The sequence below is a fragment of the Eucalyptus grandis genome, chromosome 2 (assembly GCF_016545825.1).
Source record: "Eucalyptus grandis isolate ANBG69807.140 chromosome 2, ASM1654582v1, whole genome shotgun sequence".
In the NCBI taxonomy this organism is placed as follows: domain Eukaryota; kingdom Viridiplantae; phylum Streptophyta; class Magnoliopsida; order Myrtales; family Myrtaceae; genus Eucalyptus; species Eucalyptus grandis.
In genome coordinates this window covers 7,261,696-7,283,037 of record NC_052613.1, presented here as the reverse complement: position 1 = coordinate 7,283,037, position 21,342 = coordinate 7,261,696, and the positions used below count along the sequence as shown (strand labels likewise).

General features: G+C 41.4%; 2 protein-coding genes and 1 long non-coding RNA gene across 5 annotated transcripts; 1 reads left to right on the top strand and 2 right to left on the bottom strand.

The window, feature by feature from the left end:
* The first annotated feature begins 8,483 nt into the window (after positions 1–8,483).
* Positions 8,484–10,618, top strand: LOC104420372 (UDP-glycosyltransferase 83A1). Its single transcript, XM_010032229.3, has 2 exons — positions 8,484–9,053; positions 9,255–10,618. Exons 1-2 carry the CDS (start codon positions 8,570–8,572, stop codon positions 10,151–10,153), a joined length of 1,383 nt encoding a protein of 460 aa, XP_010030531.2. The 5' UTR covers positions 8,484–8,569; the 3' UTR covers positions 10,154–10,618.
* A 322-nt stretch (positions 10,619–10,940) lies between these two features.
* On the bottom strand, positions 10,941–13,868 carry LOC104420382 (biotin carboxyl carrier protein of acetyl-CoA carboxylase 2, chloroplastic-like). 3 transcript variants are annotated; one of them, XM_010032238.3, is made up of 7 exons: positions 13,590–13,868; positions 13,404–13,484; positions 13,203–13,312; positions 12,636–12,960; positions 11,859–11,930; positions 11,293–11,358; positions 10,941–11,188 (listed from the first exon to the last, which is right to left on the bottom strand). In XM_010032238.3, exons 1-7 carry the CDS (start codon positions 13,737–13,739, stop codon positions 11,165–11,167), a joined length of 828 nt encoding a protein of 275 aa, XP_010030540.2. In that variant the 5' UTR covers positions 13,740–13,868; the 3' UTR covers positions 10,941–11,164. The 3 variants fall into 3 exon arrangements, with proteins under 3 accessions (XP_010030540.2, XP_010030547.2, XP_010030553.2); XM_010032245.3 differs by having other exon boundaries at positions 13,404–13,475; XM_010032251.3 differs by having other exon boundaries at positions 13,404–13,472; positions 13,590–13,867.
* A 6,131-nt stretch (positions 13,869–19,999) lies between these two features.
* On the bottom strand, positions 20,000–20,497 carry LOC120290361. Its single transcript, XR_005548284.1, has 2 exons — positions 20,383–20,497; positions 20,000–20,280 (listed from the first exon to the last, which is right to left on the bottom strand). It is a non-coding gene; the product is annotated as an uncharacterized LOC120290361 (long non-coding RNA).
* Positions 20,498–21,342: the final 845 nt, after the last annotated feature.

Genomic DNA, 21,342 nt, shown 5'->3' with positions numbered 1-21,342 from the left:
TTAGCAAGAGCATGGTTTAAGCCATCTCTTCATCGAGGGCGTGACACTGCTCTTCATCTTTCTTTGTCAGAATTGATTTTGAAGGAAATGACTTCTTTATTATAACATTATAACTTTTTCCAGCTCTTTCCAGCTTCCAAGAATCTCTTTCGTTTCACAACGAGATTCTTTCGACAACTACATTCTACTGAGAAGTCTCAGGAATAATCGGTTGCCTTGTCATTCTCTTTCCTTATAGAGCTCTTTAAATTGATTATATAGATATTCACCTCGTCAATCTGTTCCATTAATCGTCTAACTAATTCTCTACTTCACTAAAGGACCTCTCTCTCTCTCTCTCTCTCTCTCTCTCTCTCTCTCTCAATAGTCAAAACTAAAGGACATCTCCGAAGCAAGCTTAAATCGTTAGAGTAATGTGAAATCAATTAGACTTAACCAAATCATGTATAACAATCAATGAAATATGACAAAGTAAAGAACTACATGCCTTGTCCTCACATTTGTTGGGCCACATATATTAGAATCCAAAAATTTAATGTATGGATCTTGTACATGCACTGTAAACCTATTAGACTTCATTTGGTAGTCAGAATAAAATTCAAGATAGGATAAAATTTATTCTATCTTGCATTTGGTGCATACTCAAGTCAAGATTAAGTCGGATATAAGACGAATATAATCTAAATAAAATTATCCCATGGGAATGTAAGATAAATGTGGGTAAAATTTCTAATATCTATAATTGGAAATGTATTTTTCTCGAATAACACATTTCTTAAATTAATGAAATTAAAATTATATTTCAATATAAATAATATTTGAATTCTAATACAATAAATTCAAAAAATATATTTAAGTGTATTCGAATTTAATTCTATCTTATAATATAAATTTAATATATAAATATAAATATATATCTATTTTAGGTATAGTAGTTTTTTAGGTATAACTTAATAAAATTTTGTTAGAGAATCATGGAAGGGGAAAAATAATTAAAAAAGAAAGGACAAAATAATAAAATAATAAAAATAAAGTAGGCAAGAGTGTCACAAGAGATTCTTAACATTTTCGTTTATGCAACTTTTAGGTTCATTTACATTAATATATTGTTTATATTAAACAATATATATGATATAATATGAATATGTCCAAATTTATCATTGTAATTCACTAATTATAGGATATAGCAAAATCTGTGGATTTGATATCCTATCATAACGTTTCCAATCCTATTCTGATCGTAGCCTTATGGTATGTTTAATTCATGGAAAATATTTTTAACGAGAAAATAAACATAACCACTTTCCTCATTCTTTCTTATTTGAAAAAGTGAAAGCACTTGAGGTTTGGTTTTCTTAGGAAAATGAGTCAAAATTTTCCCCAGAAAATGTTTTATTAAACAATATATATGATCAATATGAAAATATTTTCCTAATCAATATATAAGATTAAATTCAGGATTTGAAAATATTTTCTTTTTTATGGTAAAATTCACAGAAAAACCAGAAAACGTTTTTTAAAATATGAGTGGATATCAATACTTAAGCCCGAAACTTTATGCTTGGCCACGGAAACTCCAACATTAGTTCTCAAGTCACGGCATTTAGGGGCAAGTCTTCGGTGGTCAGACTAGGTCCATTGAGGCTAGGCCTAAATCATTGGTGCTCATGCTCGATGCTTTGGCACTTGAGCTCGGGTCCATAAAGGCCATGCTTGGATCTCCGACACTCGAGTTCTAGTCTCGACCCTCAAGCTCAGGTCAACAAAGGTCATGCGCAGTTTCTTGGTTAATGAAACATTTGTTCTTACAAAATATTAAAAACAAATTGAAATTTTTATTTTTAAAAAGTTGAATTTTTAATATTTATACATTTCTTTTTCTTTTATTTTTCTTCTTCCATGGGCGGCGTAAAAGAAAATAATATATAAAATTAAAACATAATTAAAAAATCTAATTTTTTAATAATTTTACGATCAAATTTTCCATGTACTAGGCTTCTTGGCAAAACTAGGACATGGCCTCACGGCCCCATCTGTTGCTTCAGAGGTACCTTCTATAGCCCTCCATTTCCCTTTCGCAAGCTGATTTAACGATAGTATGCATTGGTCCTGGATTTCCATACTTTCCCTTCAGATGTACAGAAAGAAAATGGCATTAAGTTTTTCTCCCTTGCTGAGGTGTTTGTGCTTAGCCGGTTGTTTTTTTCTGCCGTGCTTGCTGTTTTTGTATAGTTCGTCCTTGTGAAGGGACGCCACGGTTGCGGCTTTTTATCATGGCATCCTTTCACTCATAATGAATTTTCATCTTGCGTGCAAGTTTTGGTGCCTTGATCTTTTGTATAATTGGCCTTTCCTCTATTTATTTATTACCATTACCAAAAAAAAAAAAATGGCATTAAGAACGTAAATGAGTAAGTTGACTTCTTATGAGAGAAACTATTAAGGGATGGTATGATCTATGTAATCCATTCTTGTATGGTGGCGTCTAGGCTAGGAGAAGGCATCATTAACAATCTTAGGTGACGAGCTCTAGACAACCCTTAGGAAAGAGCTTGTAATAGCACAATAAGATAGATATAGAGTGAGCTAGAAAATCAAGGGAACTCGAAATAAAAAATTAAGATTGAAGTTGAAAGAATGAAATACGACCGACCGAAGATATGGTCTTGTTGAAAGAGCACCAAGAAGATAGATGTGACGGGAGCGAGAAAATCAAGGGAACATGAAATAGAAAATTAAGATTGGAGTTGAAAGAATGAAATATGACCTACCCAAAATATTAGCCATCAAAATTATTTCGGTTCAATGAAAAGGATGTGTACCCACCTGACGAAGGCATGGAGATACCGCTATTCTAAATCTTCATCAATTCAATAATACTTCAAATGTTTCCTAAGTAGGCGATTCTGTAAAAAGTTTTAAATTTATGCGCATACACAACATGGCTCGGGGGGAGGCTCGGCCCACCTCCAGGGGCTTCGATTCCCCTGGGTTGTCTTCATTGCCCTCCCCGGGCTTGTTCCTTGGGTTTCTTGTGGGGGAAACCCTGAAGATAAAAGCCCCGTACAAGGCCCACTTCCCCCCCGGAGGGGGGCAGCCTGCCTGATGGCTGGAGCCTTTTTAAGATTTTGCTCGGGACCTAAGTATTGAGTGTGCACTTTTTGTGATAGTTCTCAAAATAATTCAGCATTAATGGCCTATAAGAATTAGTCAATTGCAATAATATATAAGAATATCGCTGTAAGTAAAAATCTATCAATTATAATTGCTAACTTAACTAACATAATGGGTTGTGGACCGGTTAAGGAGTCGGACTTGACACTTAGGCCGAGGATGAAAGCATAGCCAAATTGATGCATGACTAATCAGTATTGGTTCTTTTCCATAAATAAAAGAAAAATTCTTCCCGATTTCAATTATAACAGTAAATAGAAGTACATGTAAACCCGGATTTATTTAGCTGTAAATGCAGAATCATTAGTAAGGGCATGGCTAAAGTCAACTCTTGATCGAGGGTACAACATCGATCTTCATCTTTCTTTGCCGAAAGTGGCTTTGAAGGAATGGATTTCTTTGTTATGACATAACTCTTTTCAAATTCCGAGAATTTCTTTTATTTCAAAGCAAGATTCTTTCAACAACTACATTCGGTTGAAAAGTCTTAGGAATAGTCAGTTACCTTGTCATTCTCTTTCCTTGTAGAGAGCTCTATTCACATCCTCGGTTTGTTTCCAAGAATCTTTACTCGTTCGTCTAACTGACCCTCGATGTCACTTCAGGACATCTTGGAACCAATCTTAATTCATCAGAGTAATGTGAAATCAATTAGACGTAACCAAACCACATACAACAATCAATGAACATGATAAGGTTAAGAGCTCGATTACATAGAAAATGAATTAGAGATTGTCTAGTAAAAGCATAACAGAGCATAAAACAAAGCGAAAAGTAAAATCAAACTCCATGGGATAGCATTTTAACTACATTTATTTTCCTTTACCACACGCTCAATAGCATTCCGGATGAACGGAGTTATCTCTCCACTAGGGCAATTGGCTTCGATTCGTAGGTAATGTACAATACAGAGGAAGCTGATAAGTTGATAAAGTTTGTGAAAATTGTCTAAAAGGTCATAAACCTTTTAATTTTGTCAAATTTTAGTCTTAAACTTTTCAATTATTTCAATAATCTAAAACATTTTAATAGTTTGTCAATTTAGTCATTCTGGCTAATTTTAGCTAGAAATTGCCAATGTGATGATTTAATCAGTGTCGGCCATTTTACATTGCATGGTAGCACTAACATTAACAATTTTTTTTTCAATATTTTCTAAACTTTATGGATTTTTCTTTTCTATTCTTTTTTTTTTTTTTCCCTTTGCCAAGCCTCATCGATGACCGTTGGAGGTCACCAACCGCAGGAGGGCCACCCTCGCTAGGCTAGGCGAAGGCAACCCTTGCTCAAGTCTGGCAAGGGTGGCCCTCACCAACCCAAACGCAACGTCCCTCATTCAAGGCTAGTGACCTCCCAACCATCAACGAGGTGGACAATGGCTGGTGGATGGAAAAAAGGAAGAAAAAATGGAAAAGGAAAGCAAAAAAAAAAAAACTTTTTAAGAACAAAAAAAGTTGCAAAAATTATTTACGTCAATGTTGGCCATGTCACATAAGATGGCCAACGCTAACTAAATTGCTATGTCAACAATTTCAAGTCTCCCAAGGATGACTCCTCGATTTTATTTATTTATTTATTTTGGTCAAAAGAAATTTTCATTCATTATTAAAATAATACATGACAAGATCCATGGAAATTCCAAAAGCCACCCTAATAAGACAAACTCATAGAGCTCCAAAACAAACCAAAAATCAGAAATCAAGGTACATCATTAGAGCATGATTGGCAGAAATCATCATACACTTGTCCTTCATGAATAGATCTGGTTCAAGCGAAAGATCGATGGCTTATTACTAAATTACACATCATTACCAATGATGAGCACATATTAGGATCTCCAATTGTAGTTATGACTTTGCCTTTTGATAGTGTGCGTCCAAATTCAGCGTCCTCAACACCATCAATGTATGGAGACAATATAAGCATAAATATGTTGAACAAGTTTAGATTTGTCATCTGTGAGAGTAAGCCCTTTAGTGAATGTGAACTACCAAAGCTTTTAACAAAAACATGTCGAATAAGCACATCAAAGCTGCTATGAACACCTTTGAAATTAGAGGTGGATCCCTTAATTATCAAAACTTCTAAATCTAGAACTAGATAGGAGAGAAAAACTCCAAAATGTGAAATCGGAGAAGCAAAACTCCTAGATCAAAATCTAGATTAAGAGAGTAAGGAAAGAAAACAAGAGGAGATAAAAGGAAAAACGGGGAGGGGAGGGAGAGATCTGGGTCAAATCTTTCCCCTCCAGAAGTTGAAGAGAAGAAAGAAAGATTGAAACTTAGAGAGAGAGAGAGCCTCCTCGGTTGAAATGGTATAAAACTCAGTACGGATGGCAGAGCAAAAAGTAATCCGGATGAGTTGAGTGTTGGGGGATTGACTCTTGATGATCGACGTCGTGGATTCTCACTGCGATCGAGACATGGAAGCATCGTGCCGGTTGAACTTGAAGGACCGCAACACGGACACAGAATCCGCTTTTTGGCGGTTGATATTGATTCTCGAGGGGGATCGACCTTAGCGAAATTTACTGTTGTCGCTCACCATCGTTCGGCAAGTGCGGTCCTTGATTGCCATTCGTTATCGGCTCTGGATCGTAATCCCCGGTCGTCACATGCTTCTCGGCAAACCTAGGACGTCGGCTCACGGACCCATCTGCTGCTTCCGAGGGGCCTCCTGTAGCTCTCCATTTGCTCTTGCAAGCTGATGTAACGGGGCCTGATTTCCATACTTTCTCTTCGGATGTACAGAAAGAAAATGGGAGAATTACCAAAAAAGTCCTAAACCTATTGCAATTGTGTCAATTCAGTCCTAAACTTTTTTTTTGCCAATTTAGTCATAAACCTTTTATAATTGTGCCAATTCAGTCCTTTCGGCCAAAATTGACCGGTCGGAGCGCGTGGACGCCGGCCGGAGACAGTGGCTGGCAAACAATTTTTTAATAATTTTTTTAATTTTTTTCGATTTTTTTTTTTACCTTCTTCTTCTTCCTGCGGCCGGCCGCCGGCTAGCTAGAGGCGAGGGTCGCGGGCCGACCTCGCCGACCACCGGCGAGGCTCGCCCCCGCTTGCCATTGGTGAAGGCGAGCCTCGCCAGATCTGGCGACGGCGGCCTTGCCGGCCACTAGCAAGGTCGTACCTAGATCCGCGAGGCTCGCCTCACCCGATCGCGGCAGCGGCCTCGCCGGCCACTAGCGAGGCCGTAACCGGATCTGGCGAGGCTCGCCTTCGCCGGTGGCCGGCGGGCGAGCCTCGCCGGTGGCCGGCGAGGTCAGCCTCGCCGGCCCTCGCCTCTAGCCGGTGCCGGCCGGCCAGAGGAAGAAGAAGAAGGTAAAAAATTAAAACAAAAAAACAAAAAAATTAAAAATTAGAAAAAAAATTAAAAATTATTAAAAAATTGTTCACCGGCCAGCTATCTCCTAGGCCGCATCCACGTCGGGCTCCGGCCGGCCAATTTTGGCCGGAAGGACTGAATTGGCACAATTATAAAGGTTTAGGACTAAATTGGCCAAAAAAACAGTTTATGACTGAATTGGCACAATTACAATAAGTTTAAGACTTTTTTGGTAATTCTCCCGAAAGAAAATGGCATTAAGAATGTCCGTAAGTAACATAACTCCTTATGAGAGAAACAATTAAAAGAGATGGTAGGATTTATGTAATCGATTCTCCTTTGGTTGAAAATACTCAATATGAAACTTCTCCAACTATTTAGGTGGCGCGGACCAGGTCCTTAAAAGGCTCACGGAGGAAACAGGTAGGAGAACCACCCTGGGATAAGAGACATTGCGCTGTCCTCCTATTCCCTCTCTGTCGTGAAGACAAAGATGAACATGGAATTAGGGAGTCTTACGGTAGTGAAGATAGACACCACGTAAGAACTTCGATTCTGGCTATTATCGGATAGGTAGGTATAGTAGCCTCCCACGCTTGACGTGAGTGAGAGTGAGTTAAATGCCCATAGTTGGGTTGACACATCTTACGATAATGTCCTTAACCACAGGTTGACCCAATTCTCCAATTGAGGATAATGCCATCTAGGCACGGGGAAGGCGTCTCTAACTATCTAGAGCCTTGGGCCTCGAGCTTCTAGGCGACTCTTAGGGAAGAGCTTACAATAACGCAAGAAGATGGATGTTGAGTGAGAGGCAAAACAAAGGGAACATGAGAGTACAAGATCAGTATCGTTATGGACTCGGCCTTCTGTTCTCTGGGCCAGGAAGAAAGTGGAGTTTCAAGACGATCTTGCCTTGGATTTGATTTGCTTCTCGTCTCCTGAACGTTGGGCTTCGGACTACCCAAGACCCGAAAAGAGTTCTGTGGAGTGTCCAGCAAGGGTCAATGGTTTACTGTTTGAAAAGCCTATGGACATCATCTGATGACATAGACCAGAGACGATTGATAGCTACCTTTCAATTTTTTTTTTAGGGATAATGGTACAAATAATCATTAAATTTTGGCCCAATGTGTAATATAATCCTTAAACTTTTAATTTATTCAATGTGGTCCTAAATTTTATCTAATTGTATAATGTGAACTTTGAACTTTTAATTTGTTCAACGTAATTTCTGAACTTTTGACAATGTCTATGGACCATATTGAACAATTTAAAAGTTCAAGAACCACGTTACATATTGGACTAAAGTGTTGAGATTATATTGCACATTAGGTCAAAGTTCAAAGATTATTTATGTTATATCCCTTTTTTTCTAATCTAAGATGAGAAATGATCTCCAAATTTTGACACAAATGGTCTTTGAATTTTTTCATAATGTGCAATGCAGTCCCCACACTTTTAATTTATTCAAATTGCCCCTAAATTTTAATCAATTTTTAATGTTATCCCTAAACTTTTAATTTATTCAATGTAATCCTTGAAGTTCTAGTACATGTTCAATATAGTCTATGAATTATATGAAAATGTTCACTATTATCCTTCCATCAATTCAAGTCCATGGACCATGTTGAATATTTTCATATAATTCACTAAATTGAACATGTACAAAAAAAAAAAATTAGAGATCACATTCCAAATTAAAAGTTCAAGAATGATATTGCACATTAAATTAAAGTTAAGGGATGACACTGTATATTATGTTAAAGTTTAGGAACTATGTTGCACTTTAAGACAAAGTTTTAGGGACCATTTACTTCATTTCCTCTTTTCTAATCCAAGTAGAAAGTAACGTTTCATCTTTCTCATGCTGACAGACAGAAAGACCAACCCAGATGATGCACGAAGTGGTCCATTCCCCACGCAGCTTTCATCAAACAAATGATTGCTCATATATAGTTTTCTGTTGGATCAATATGGAACAACACACTGTCTCTCACGCCCGCCCGCACTCTGGCGCGCGTGCACACAAGGCAGTCATCTATCCGCCGTGCCGGAAAGTATGGAAAGGCGGCCGCACGTCGTGGCGATACCCTTCCCGGCACAGGGCCATGTGGGGCCTCTCCTGAAGCTGTCGCGCCAGGTTGCCCATCACGGGATCAGGGTGACGTTCGTAAACACGGAGTCCGTCCATGCTCGAATGCTCGAAGCATCGGGGGACGATGATCGTCGTTGGGACGGGATCGAGATGGTGACCATTCCGGATGGCATGGAAGAGGTTAAGGACCCGAGGGACATAGAGAAGGTTGCTGAGATGAGGGCGAAGGTCATGTCCTGTCATTTTGAGGAGCTTCTGAGGAAGATGAATTCGTCTCGGGATGAAAGGGTCGCTTGCATCGTAGCCGACGCGACTCTCGGGTGGGCTTTCGAGGTCGCCGAGAAAATGGGGATCAAGAGGGCCTTGTTCTGGCCAGCTGCCGTACCAGGCCTGGTCTTATCGCTCTCTCTCCCACATCTCGTCGAGGCCGGCGTAATCGACGACTGCGGTATGTATCTTTTACCTTGTTTCAGCTTCGACAAGGATAGCCGCGATGAATTTCTCCGAGCATGCGATTTTCCGTGTTCTGCTTTCACTGCCTGTTTCAAGTAAATGTAAGCACACATTGGAACAGTCAGAATCAAAACAACCTTAGTTGAAAGCAAATTTCGAGGAAGAACAAGTGGAAATGAAATCTATTTTCCTGTAGGATCTGCTCCTTCGGACACGGCGATCCAGTTCTCGCCGAAACTTCCTGCCGTGAAAGCTGTGGATTTCGTATGGCGCTGTCCAGGTGACCAAAGAATGCAGGAGATCGTATTCAGACATGCTATGGGCGTGACTAAGCCTGTCCGAATCTCGAACTGGCTTCTCTGCAACTCATTCTACGAGCTTGATCCCATCGCTTGCGGATTGATCCCCGAACTACTACCAGTCGGGCCGTTAACTTCTACCGATTGCCTCGGAAACTTTTGGGCCGAGGACCGCACTTGCCTGAACTGGCTCGACCTGCAACCTTGCAAGTCAGTCATATATGTTGCCTTCGGAAGTCTAGCGGCTTTCGGCCAAAACCAGTTCGAAGAGCTAGCCCTGGGACTCGAGCTTTCAGGCCACCCCTTCTTGTGGGTAGTGAGGTCGGGCTTCACTGACGTGGACAAGATCAAGTACCCAGACGGGTTCTTGGAGAGGGTATCGGATAGAGCCAAAATAGTGTCGTGGGTACCGCAAGAAAAGGTCCTCGCTCATCCCTCGGTATCTTGTTTCGTGACGCACTGTGGTTGGAACTCGACCATGGAGGGCATAAGCAACGGCGTGCCCTTCCTCTGCTGGCCCTGCTTCGCGGATCAGTTCTACAACAGGAGCTACATATGCGACGCACTGAGGGTGGGATTAGACTTGAAGGCAGGGGAGGCAGAGATCATTTCCAGGCACAAAATACAGGCTCAACTAGAACAGCTGCTCTCTGATGTGCAGATAAAGGAAAATGCAGAAAGGCTCAGAGGAATGGCCAGAAGAAGTGTTTCTGAAGGGGGATCCTCCTCTGCAAACATCCAGCATTTTGTTGAACAGCTGAAACGTTGTTCAGAAGCAGTCCGTCACTGTGACTAAACGGTGCAAGTGTCAAGTGATCAATTTCTTAAGATCAGTAATAAGAAATGAGCCTCACACCAGTAATCTCTCATGATGGTAAATGGCACATTGTACTGAGAAAATGAAGGTATGAACATAAATTTTCCGGACCATTTGGTCGGAAGCCTAAGCTGCAACATGGCAGACATAGCATGTGTGCACTTTTGAAACTGTTCGGTCGGTCAGCAAAAGTCGTACTTAAGTCGGAAAATTACTCAGTCCCCCGATGCACGAGTGCAATAAAAAAATCTGTTGTCCACAATAACAACAAGGAGCAGATTTATTCTTGTAAATCGCAGAAAGGAAGGGGAAAACCACGGCTAGATAGACCACATCATCTGCCAAGATTTTCCAAGCAATCGATACTTTAGAAGTGCTTTCAAAGAACAAACCAAACAATGCTATGGCTGAACCAAATCCCCAGCTACTCCAACTCAAATTCAAATTAGGACTGGAACACTTTTGAGAGAGTCGACGTCTAACAAGATAAAAGGGAAGGCGAATGGTATTATGGGACAGTCTGGTGCCGAATTGTTGCGTACTACTATTGCCTCTAGTATGTCCTTAAAAAGGAGATTTTTTTCGTCCTGTTACCAAGAAAATTTCCCGAAATTTCACTATTTCCTAAAACCATCTGTTAAGAGGCAACTTGCAAGATCGTACCTTCATTTCACAGCAGAATCTAATCCGAAACTCTGATTGAAAAAGCCTCTCAAGTCTCAAGTGGCTAATATTTAGACACTGGCAGTGTCTTGCAAATAGTTACTTGAACTAAAAGCAAGCGGCAAATTTAACATGCTTATGGAAGTTATTTCTTTTCGTCCTTTTGGATGTTCCATGACAAAGTATTGCATAAATTGGTTCATCCGTTGGGAAACTATCAGTCTGACATCTAATTGACTAGTCTGCTGCATTCTTCTGCTCTGCAGTTCAGTTGCTTCAAGAGATTCCACTGGAGAACAACGTGCTCAGAATTTAGCCATGGGTACTTCAAGGCGCAATGATAAACAAAGGCTACAAGAAAGATAAAAAAAAAAAAATCATCAGGACATTACATATTTCAGGTACCAGGATGACAAAGCAGAGAGAGAGAGAGAGAGAGAGAGAGAGAGATTTACAGTGTCCAAGCTAACAGGTTTTGCATCCTCTACAAGTATTTCAGCCACAGTTCCACTTTGATCAGCCTGACATAAAAAAAGGAGCTATGTTGGTGCTGAAGAATTTAGCCAGCAATTAATATACAATATCTATTTATTATAGAAGGTAATAAACAATGTTCATATCATTGCTTCAAAACTTTTGGATAAAATATGCAGGATAGGCAAGATTTTCTTCAGTTATCCAAAGAAGCCCTGTTCTAATTAGGAATGCCAAACTGAACAAATTTTTCACTAGAGTAGCTATGGAACAACTGAAATCAATCAAAGCACTCAAAGACCTAAAAAGAAGAACCTAATTAACATCCCAACTCATCATTTTTCCCATCTTCTCTATTCTGAAGATTCGCACGTTGGCTTTCTAAAAAGAAAAGGTTGCCTGACTGAAATCTCTACTTCTAACTGACAATTCCCGTCGGTCCTCAGTATACTCTCTTCACAACAGACATCAAACGACCTGGATTATAGGAAGAAAGAAGTACACGAAAACTAAACAGGTTAATTGAAATTTGGATATAGACACTTACTTCAATCTCATTCATCAACTTCATGGCCTCAATAATGCATACAACCTGACCCTTCTGAACCTTGTCTCCAACCTGAGGAACAAGAAGAAAACATGATATTGGAAAAGCCAGTTAATTAATACTCCAATTGGTGAATGATATAGCCGGACCTCCTTGGGTCAACCCTGAGATCCTAGAAGATTGATTCTTAATCTATTGTCCTTGGAGAAGCTTATCACATCCTGATAATTGCCCCACGACATATGTTGAATTCAGGGTGTTGTATAGTCAAACTTCTGACACCAAGTAGTCAATAGCACTACCCTTAAAGATCGAGCATGGAACTAAACTTGAGGAATTGTTAGGATAAACAAACAAGAACGTTGGATGAAGTTCATCATTGGTATGCAAGAAAGAACCTGGATTCAATTTGCATAGCAACACTCAAAAGCCAAAACTTCATGCAAATTCATAATTTGGGTTTCAGTCTGTTTAAGGTGACTTAAGGTTTTCTGCCATCTAAAAGCAGTAGACACTTCAGCAAATCCGACTGGACATAGTAAAGGAGGCTACCATCCAACTTGTCAGGGAAGTCGTATAAAAGAAACTGTGGATGCATAGCCATATCCATATTTCAGAAACTCTGTAATCTTTCAAATGCATAAGCAAGCACAACCAACTTCAAAAATCCGTCATGACTCATCCCTCTCCTCTCCCACAATTCATGAATTGGGGCTAGTTGATGCATGCATCAGCATAAACATATGGCCACTAAAATTAAACGACCCAGGAGTTTACCTTGACAAAAGGAGGTGCGCCTGGAGCAGGAGATCGATAGAATGTTCCAGCCATGGGGCATTTGAGTGGCGGATGTGATGGTGTGCTTGGCTTTACAGCCGGTGCTGCCGGAGTGGGCGTTGAAGGAACTGGCTTAGAAGCAGCAGGAGGGAGGACTGGTGCCGCCGGGGGTTGTGGAGGAAACAGGTGTTGTGGAGAAGGGGGTGGCCCCATATAAACGGGAGCCGCAACAGGCGGCTGTTGGAGGGCATCCTTTTTCCTGATGGTGACCTCACAGTCCGCCTGCTTTAGTTGCAGCTCGACGATGTCTCGTGAATCGACTAACCTGTCAAACAACACGATGGATGAACCCCGAAACAACACGAAACAAATGAAATTCACTTCTTTCTTTTCTCGATTAGGCGAGAAGGGCAAAAGGGTTAGCGAGACTCATTACAGGCTATCGCCAGGGGGAGAGCGGCTTCCGTCGCCAGCACTAAACCCTCTGCCTCAAAAATCATCTTCATAATATACACATATAGCTAAGAACGTGCTTTCGAGAGTACAGCAGAACGAGTCTAAACGTACTCAACGAGGTCCGCCACTTGATTCATGAAAGCCGAAATGGACGGCGCATCGGGCAGGCGAGGCTCCTCCTTCGTCGCCTCTCCATCCGTTTCAGCGCCCGCTACAGAGCCCTGCGATCGCACAAGGTTGTCGAGAAGCGAAGAGCTAATGGAGACACAAGGAACCAGGCCATCGGCAGTGATTTACTACTCAGGTACTTACCTCATTTGAAAGAGCATTCGCTCTTGGAACGCGAGATCGGCATCGGCATCGGCTCGAGTAGCTCGACAGCTGCTGCACGAACTTCACAAGTTACGAACGCCATCAGCACAAAAGAAAAATGGGGAAACTTACAATATTTCTTTTGCCATCCATCCATCTCCAAACCATGCGTGCGCGTCAGCTCACCTGGAGATTCGAACGAGCTCCTGGCGGCGACACGCCGAAGAATCCGTGCACCAGCTTCGAGGCCGAGGCCGAGGCTGATCGGAGTCGGCCGCGGTGGAGGGAGGCGAGGGAGGCGGAGGAAGTGGGGCAGGGGATGGAGAAGGACGCCATGGATGGGATGGGAGCTGGAGGAGAAGCGTTTGCTTCTCGTGGAGTTCGTAGGAAGACGCAGAGGAGGGCTTTTGGACTGAGGAATCGAGGAGAGAGAGAGAGGGTGCGGCGATGCCTGCGAGGTCTCTCTCTCTCTCTCTCTCTCTCTCTCTCTCTCTCTCTCTTTCTGTGTTCGCGCCAACGGTTTCTAACTACCCCGGACGATTTTACGCTCATAGCCGTTGGGAATTTTCTCCTTCTTCCAATTTTTTTTCCTTTTCGGGAAAACCTATACCATTACTTAATGTGCAATTTCATCCCTAAATTTTCGATCGGCTCAATTTAGTTCCTGAACTATTGATAAATGCCCGATTTGGTCCCTAAATTTTCGATTGGCTTAATTTGATCCATCAACTATTGATAAATGTCCAATTTAGTCATTTGTTACTATTTTTCCTTTTTTTTTTTTTTTTTTTTTGCTTATAGTAACGAAATTGAAAAAAGAACGAAAAAAAAATAGTAACAAAAAAAAAACCCTAGCGGGTACTGTTCATCTTCCTCGCTGAAGCAGCCTTGCTCGCACCGGCCACTGCGCCAGCAGACCTCGACCGTGACGGTGACCCACGAGCCCTCTCTGCTCCACCGCCGCTCCACCGGTCTCGCCTGCCGCCCGTCGACCTTGCAACGCCTCAGTCGCCTGCAACTTCCAGGTTTGCTCGAGTGTTCGACGCCGGCAGATCTGAGAGCCCCGCAGCAGCCACGACCTGAACGCCCCTGCTCACCTCCGCCCGACACTCAACCGCCGCCGTGCCGCTGTCCCGGCCGCGACCCGACATCGCCAAAGCCCACACCGCCGTTGCTCGCCTCTCCCCGATGTCCGACAGCAAGCCTCGCGCCCCGCGATGCCCCTCGCCGGTGCCCTGCCACACTGGAGTCCCTCGCCGGTGTCAACCCTCGCTGGACGTGCTGCTCGCCGTACCCTCGCCGGAGTTCCGAACCGACCAAGATTTCTTCTTCTTTTTTCAAAAAGAAAGAAGAAAAAAATTAAATTAGGTATATTTATTTTATTAGGCAAGTTTATTTTATTTTATTTTATTTGAGATATTTCCCCATGCATAATTGGCCGGTGCGAGCAGCGCATAATTGGCCGATGCAGGCAAGGCTGCTTCCGCGAGGAAGATGAACAGTACTCACTAGGGTTTCTTTTTTTTTTTTTTCGTTATTATTTTTTTTGTTATTTTTCTTTTCGTTATTTTTTTCGTTACTATTTTTTCTTTTCTTTTTGTTGTTTTTTTTATTTTTTCAATTTCGTTACTATAAGCAAAAAAAAAAAGGAAAAATAGTAACGAATGACTAAATTGGACATTTATCAATAGTTCAGGGACCAAATTGAGCCGATAAAAAATTCATGGACCAAATTGAGTCAATCGAAAGTTTAGGGACGAAATTGCACATTAAGTAATAGTATAGGGACCATTTGTGACAATTTCCCTTTCCTTTTTCATACGAATATGTTGGGGCTTGATCAAAAAAAAAAAAAAAAAAAAATACGAATATGTTGGGGACTCATTCATCATTTCACTTTAAGAAAACTCAAATTTTAACTAGAGCCCTAATTCCGAACTCCAGTTTTTTTTTTTTTCTCATAAAATGCACTACCTTTATAACTCGATGCCAAAACGTTTCCTTTTGTCTCAATAAAAAAAGAAATGGTTAATATCCTAAAAAACCCAAACCGGTACACTTGTGACAAATTTACCCAAAACTATTTTTTTTACCATGAAAAATCTCAAACTGGTACACCTATAACAAATTTACCCCGATGATCATAAAAAACCATAAATTTACACATTTATGACAAATTTACTCCAAATTAATTTATTCGACCGCAAAAAACCCCAAATTGGTAAATTTGTGACAAAAATACCCGGTGCTAAATTAGATTAATACCACAAAAAAATCACAAAAATTGTAAATTGTGACAAACGAAGTGTAAAATTCCAAATTGGTATATCGATCAACCTGTCACGTGTCATTTTATTTAATAATCTAATAATAAAATTTAACGAAAACTAACAGAGGGTAAATTTGTCATAAGTGTACTAGTTTTGGATAAATTTGTCAAATGTATACTAGTTTGAGGTTTTTTATGGTCAAAAAAATAGTTTTTGATAAATTTGTCACAGATATACCAGTTTGGGGTTTTTCAGGGTATTAACTCAAAAAGAAAAGGGCTAAAGAAGCACCAACTTTTTGATTGGGTATCCATAAGTTTCTGCCGAGTATACATGAAATGACACATCGAATCTTTAGTGCCTCATCTAGGGAAACTCAATAGAGGCAAAACTTGGATGCAAGCCAAAACCATGTGCTTTTTTATGAGATAAAAGAAAAGTTTGGGCTAGACTTAGATTCTATTTGTTTCGCAAAAATAAATGATTTGAAAAATATTTTTTCTAAAAACGAGGATTTTATCATTTACAAAGATGAACGAATTAAAACCACCTACTGTGGTGGCTTCGCCGAGTAGGCTTCAGTCCTTTGAGGGAATGTCGGGTTCAAAGCCCTTGCAACTGCGTTACAAGGAGACGGCGGGCTATTAGGTGATTGACGCGTGGCGCCGGAGTGATGGTTTCCCTGCTAGCGACATCTGGGGTTTACGTGGCGACTGTTGACCAAAGCGATTTCTCCAGCACCAAAAAAAAAAAAAAAATGAACCAATTAAAAAGGTTTTCATCATTTATAAAAATGTTTTGATATTAATTGTTATCGATAGTGAAAATATTGTCAACCAATTAATTATTTCAAGCGATATAAATGATTATTTTTAAAAAATTAGTTTTTAATTTATTTATTTTCAACAAAACAAATGGAGCTTTTGAGCTAAAGTTAATGCTTTTACAAGACAAAAATAAAATAAAAAAAGATGTTTGGGTTAGATTTGCCATACAGGCACAAGTTGGTGCTTTTTTTATAAGACAAAGAAAATGTTTGGGCCGGAATTGGAATTTGACCTAAAGTCGGTGCTTTTACGGGAATAAGGCCATTCGTTGAGCTGCATTGTGAATATTCTTGTGCAAACCTCTGCATGGAAAGATGGGAGGACTGCGAATCCTCCGCATGCAAACATGGCATCGTCTTGGGCCCCTTGGCAACATGATATGCAGGAATCGATGTGAAACATGGAAGATGATGGTGGAGAAATGGTTTCGAAGCAGAGACGTTCAAATCAAGAGAAAGAACAACGAGAAATCAAATCGTCGTTGCACCTTTCGTTCGTCGTCACGCCTCGAGCAACCATTCGCAAGATGGCGCCGGCATCATCAGTCCCGTCCGTCGTTCGCCGTCGCCACGAGGAATCGCAGATGCGAGGTCCCTTTCTTGTTACTGATCCCCATCACAGTAATGTGACGGCTTCCGAGCATTTCATCTTCCCGTTTGCTTCCTCGAAATTTGCTTTCGACTCGACTTCGCCTTCGTGATGGGCAGCAGAACACCGGAAAATCACATGCTACGTACCGCAGCCGTCGATTACGCCGGCCTTGATAAGTTGTGGGATGGAGAGCGTTAAGACCAATCCCTGTGACTGCCCAAGCAGGGGTGCGTTTCCTGTCCCACATCTCCTAAGGTTAGTTTATAAGGCTTAGATCTATCTAATCTATATTACACGTTTTAAAGTCGTGAGGACTTGGTGTCCAAAACGGTACGCAATGGGGCTGAGTCATTACAAATGGTATCAAACCCAACTCACGACCGTGTGTGGGGCCACAGCGGGGACCTTGTGCTCCCAAAGGGGGAGAATGTAAAGCAGACAATATTATACAGTGGGGCCCGAGTTGTTACAATCCCGATACAACATTAGGCCAAAACATGGCCGTCTTGATCCCCATGCTCTCGGCGACCTCGAAAGCCCATCTGATGGTTGTGTCGGCCATGACGCAGGTGACCCTTTCGTCCGGTCGTTACAATCCCAATACAACATTAGGCCAAAACATGGCCGTCTTGATCCTCATGCTCTCGGCGACCTCGAAAGCCCATCCGATGGTCGCGTCGGCCATGACGCGGGTGACCCTTCCGTCTGGAGCATCTTCCTCGGTAGCTCCTTGAGATGGCGGGACATGACCCTCACGGCCTCGCCCTTGTCTCGGCAACTTCCTCCCTCTACCCCCATGTCCTTAACCTCCTCCATTCCTTCGAGGATGGTCGCCCTCTCGATCCCATTCCAATGACGATCCCCATCCCCCAACGCTTCGAGCATTCAAGCATGAACCGACTCCGCGCTTCACGGCCCTTGCTCATGGCCAAGCGAGGGTCATTGGCCCTCATAATGAGCAAGAAAAATTAAAATTAAAATAGTAAAAAAATTTATCCACATCAATATTGATTAAGCCACATAGGACAATTGGCACTAATTAAGGGCGCGTTTGTTTGCGTTTACGTTTAAAAATTGTTCCGAGAAACGAAATAAAAAAAAGTGTTTTACTGTTCTGGGAACAATTTCTGAACAAAAAAACGCGTTTGGTAACTGTATAAAATTTCTGTTTCTGGAATAGAAAAAGAACAGAAACACGTTTGGTAATTGTTAAAAAATTCTGTTTCTGGAATAGAAAAAGAACAGAAACACGTTTGGTTATGTACAAAATTGCTGTTCCAGTAATTGGGCATTACTACTTCCACAGCTAAAGCTAAAGATGTTCCTACAGCTTTTTCTCGATGAACAAACAAAACTCCCAATGTATGTAGATTGCCTATTGCCGAAATAGACCAAGGGTCGCCTCAATCGTTTCCTCTTCCCAATATTTTCAGCTTCCATGACAAAGAATGCAAGAGCTAGAACTGCAGAGAACAAAGGCCCCTCCCCTATTGAAGTATCGACTTCAAGAAAAACGTTGTCCCTTGAAGGAAATGACAAATAGCATGCATTAGCCTCATAAGCGCCGGCAAAATTCGTAATGCAAAACAGAATTTAGTAATGAGGCGCTTATTTCAATCTGAATGAGTGCCGATCTTGTGGCCTTACCTATTTCGTTGGTACCGGTTTTGGACCTTGAAAGCCTACATATCTTCTATTAAAAGGAGAGGGAAAGAGGAAGCATGAAAAGACAGAATACATTCATATGCAGTGTTCAGTATATCATTTCAGTCCGGAACAAGGCCTAGATCTGGTCCCCTATGCAAAATATGCAATCAAATTGAAGCCAGCTACGCGAGAGTTCTATGATGAACATCTTCGGTCCCACTTCAGACCACAATGTGAAATAGCATCATTCAGCTTCTCTTTTTTTTTGGGGAGGGAGGGAGGGAGGAGGGGCTCAAGGGGAGAGAGATCATCCATTCAATCAAGAGCATCTTCAAGCTCTCAAAATAGCCATACAAGCCATAGTTTCCTTGTACATTTGGTGACAACTTTTCTCGACAAGATCAAGCAGCTTTCCCAAAATTTTTGCCCACAAGTTCAAGATGTCATTGCTGTCTTTTGTCATCATTCCCGGATGAGTCCCATTGACCGGTCTATCTTTGCCACCAAGGAGTTGGAAACAACCATGTAGGAGAGATGCTTCTCGGCTTCCTAAATTGATAATATAGAATTAACAGGCCATGCTGATAGGATATCATCCAAGCTTGTATAAATATCATCATATCGTCTATCATCCAAGCTTGATTTAATTAGTTGAGGCATGTGATTTTGATTAAAGCCCTCTACAATAGTGACAACAGAACCCCAAAAAACTGAGCTCTTCTCCTTGAGTGAATCATACAACAGTGGTAACACAACCCAAAAAAAACAGAGCTCTTTTCCTCAAGTGAATCATCTATGCAGAATTTCTAAACACATTAAGAAAGCTCTAGTAGCGAGATATACTTTTGTAACACATGCAGTGGTGAGTGTTGATACTAGCAATATAGCAGAGCTCCTCCACCCTTCAAAAGCGCATTAGAATTTCAGGCTCCGTGGGACAAGAAATGGTTTCATGATGCCGAGACAATGACACTTATAGCCCCAACAAATATATTAGAAGAAATCGACTAAGCTGAGAGTACCCATATTTGTCAGTCAGAAATTCATGACAAGCCCTCAGCTTTCAATGCACCAGAAACTCTTTTTCACTAATTCGGAACTTATATCCAAGTCCAGTAAGCATGCCCCAATCAGGGATTGAAGGCAGGTAGGTTGACCAGGCTAAATGAGGGGTCTAGGCAACAATTCAAAAAGATTGACATTGATATAGAATATAAACAAAATGTTCAACACAATCGGCCTAGATCTTTGAGGCATAACAGCTCTGCAAGTCTCTTCGAGGTAATCCTCGAGTAATACTTTGAAATGAAGATAATATTCTGCAGAAAATAGATTGAGTCACATCCGAATGATGATCCGAAAAGAAGAAAAATGACAGTTCTGCAAGTACCAAGTTCAACGATTCTCTGTCTAAGAACTTCTGCTGCCTTCTCAACAGGTGGACCTTCCAGCATGTTTTTCTCATTCTCAAATTCATCTTTGAAAGTACTCCAAAAAGCAGGCCATCGGATAACCTCCAACTTCAATTGTTTCAGAAGCAACCTGCGTTCAAATATTGAAGGCATGGTCAACCAATTCTACAGCACATTACTGTGATATTTCAAGATGTACAGCCAATTACCCACAACAATTCATAGATGGTACCTCAATTGGAATTTTCTGAGAGATTTGTATCCTCTAAAGAGGCACTAAGAAGGCTTGACGCATAGGATCATGTGGTGATAGAACCAAGCACCAGCAGATTTTCCACGGAATCTACAAATAAATTAAATCGCGAATCAACGACTAATCCTTGAAACACACAGTGAAGACTTAACAATGAAAGAGCCTCACCGGTGTACACTGCTCAGGGTTTCCTTCACCAATGTCCCTTTGCTCACGGGTTTCCTTTCACTGATGGAATCTCAACTATTGCCTTGTAGCATCGACATATCTCAAGTTAATCATTGTTGGGCAAGCAATACCTATACCTACATCGTTAACCACATAAATGCGGGGTAAGGCGAGATGCGAGTACAAATCTATCAATTACATCAGGAACGTCGAGTTTGCACTAAAACTAGAAAGGAACAAGAGAATGTGCCGTGGTTTGAACCACGACCTGAACACTAGGTGGCACTTGATCGGCAAAAAACATCGGTTAAAAGATAGTGGGCACATCACTAGAAAAAGCGAGAACACCAATTTACCATATCATGAGTCATAGCATATCCATTTCAACTCGAAGTGATGAAATATCAGCTAGTGCTTCTTCCACAATGCTTTCACCTTCTTTAGGCTTTTTTTCTCTTCGGAAGGAATTGCATCAAACATTCAGGGCTGATCTTCCGGAAAGGATATGTCTTTGTGCACGAGACATAATCTGGCGATCTAAGCACAAACGAACTGCAAAATCCATCAATCGAAAACCAATCATAGTAATAGTGCACAAAAGGCTAAACAAAAAACCCTTACTTGTTAAAATATGGAGGCTCACGGCGTCGCCGAGCCCGAGCAACAATGGAGCTCAGTTGCTCTGCTCTGGCGTCGCCCGAGCCCGAGGAGCGCGGCTCGCTCTGCTGGGCTCGCGCGCCGCGAGCCCGACCAGCAGCGGGCTGTTGCTCT

Excerpts from the sequence above, each read along its gene's own strand:
- LOC104420372 (XM_010032229.3), top strand. The coding sequence starts at position 8,570 with ATGGAAAGGCGGCCGCACGTCGTGGCGATACCCTTCCCGGCACAGGGC. Across the intron at positions 9,054-9,254 it reads CGGCGTAATCGACGACTGCG|GATCTGCTCCTTCGGACACG; the intron begins GTATGTATCTTT and ends ATTTTCCTGTAG.
- LOC104420382 (XM_010032238.3), bottom strand. The coding sequence starts at position 13,739 with ATGGCGTCCTTCTCCATCCCCTGCCCCACTTCCTCCGCCTCCCTCGCC. Across the intron at positions 13,313-13,403 it reads CGAATGCTCTTTCAAATGAG|GGCTCTGTAGCGGGCGCTGA; the intron begins GTAAGTACCTGA and ends GTGCGATCGCAG. Across the intron at positions 11,359-11,858 it reads AGTTGATGAATGAGATTGAA|GCTGATCAAAGTGGAACTGT; the intron begins GTAAGTGTCTAT and ends TTTTTATGTCAG.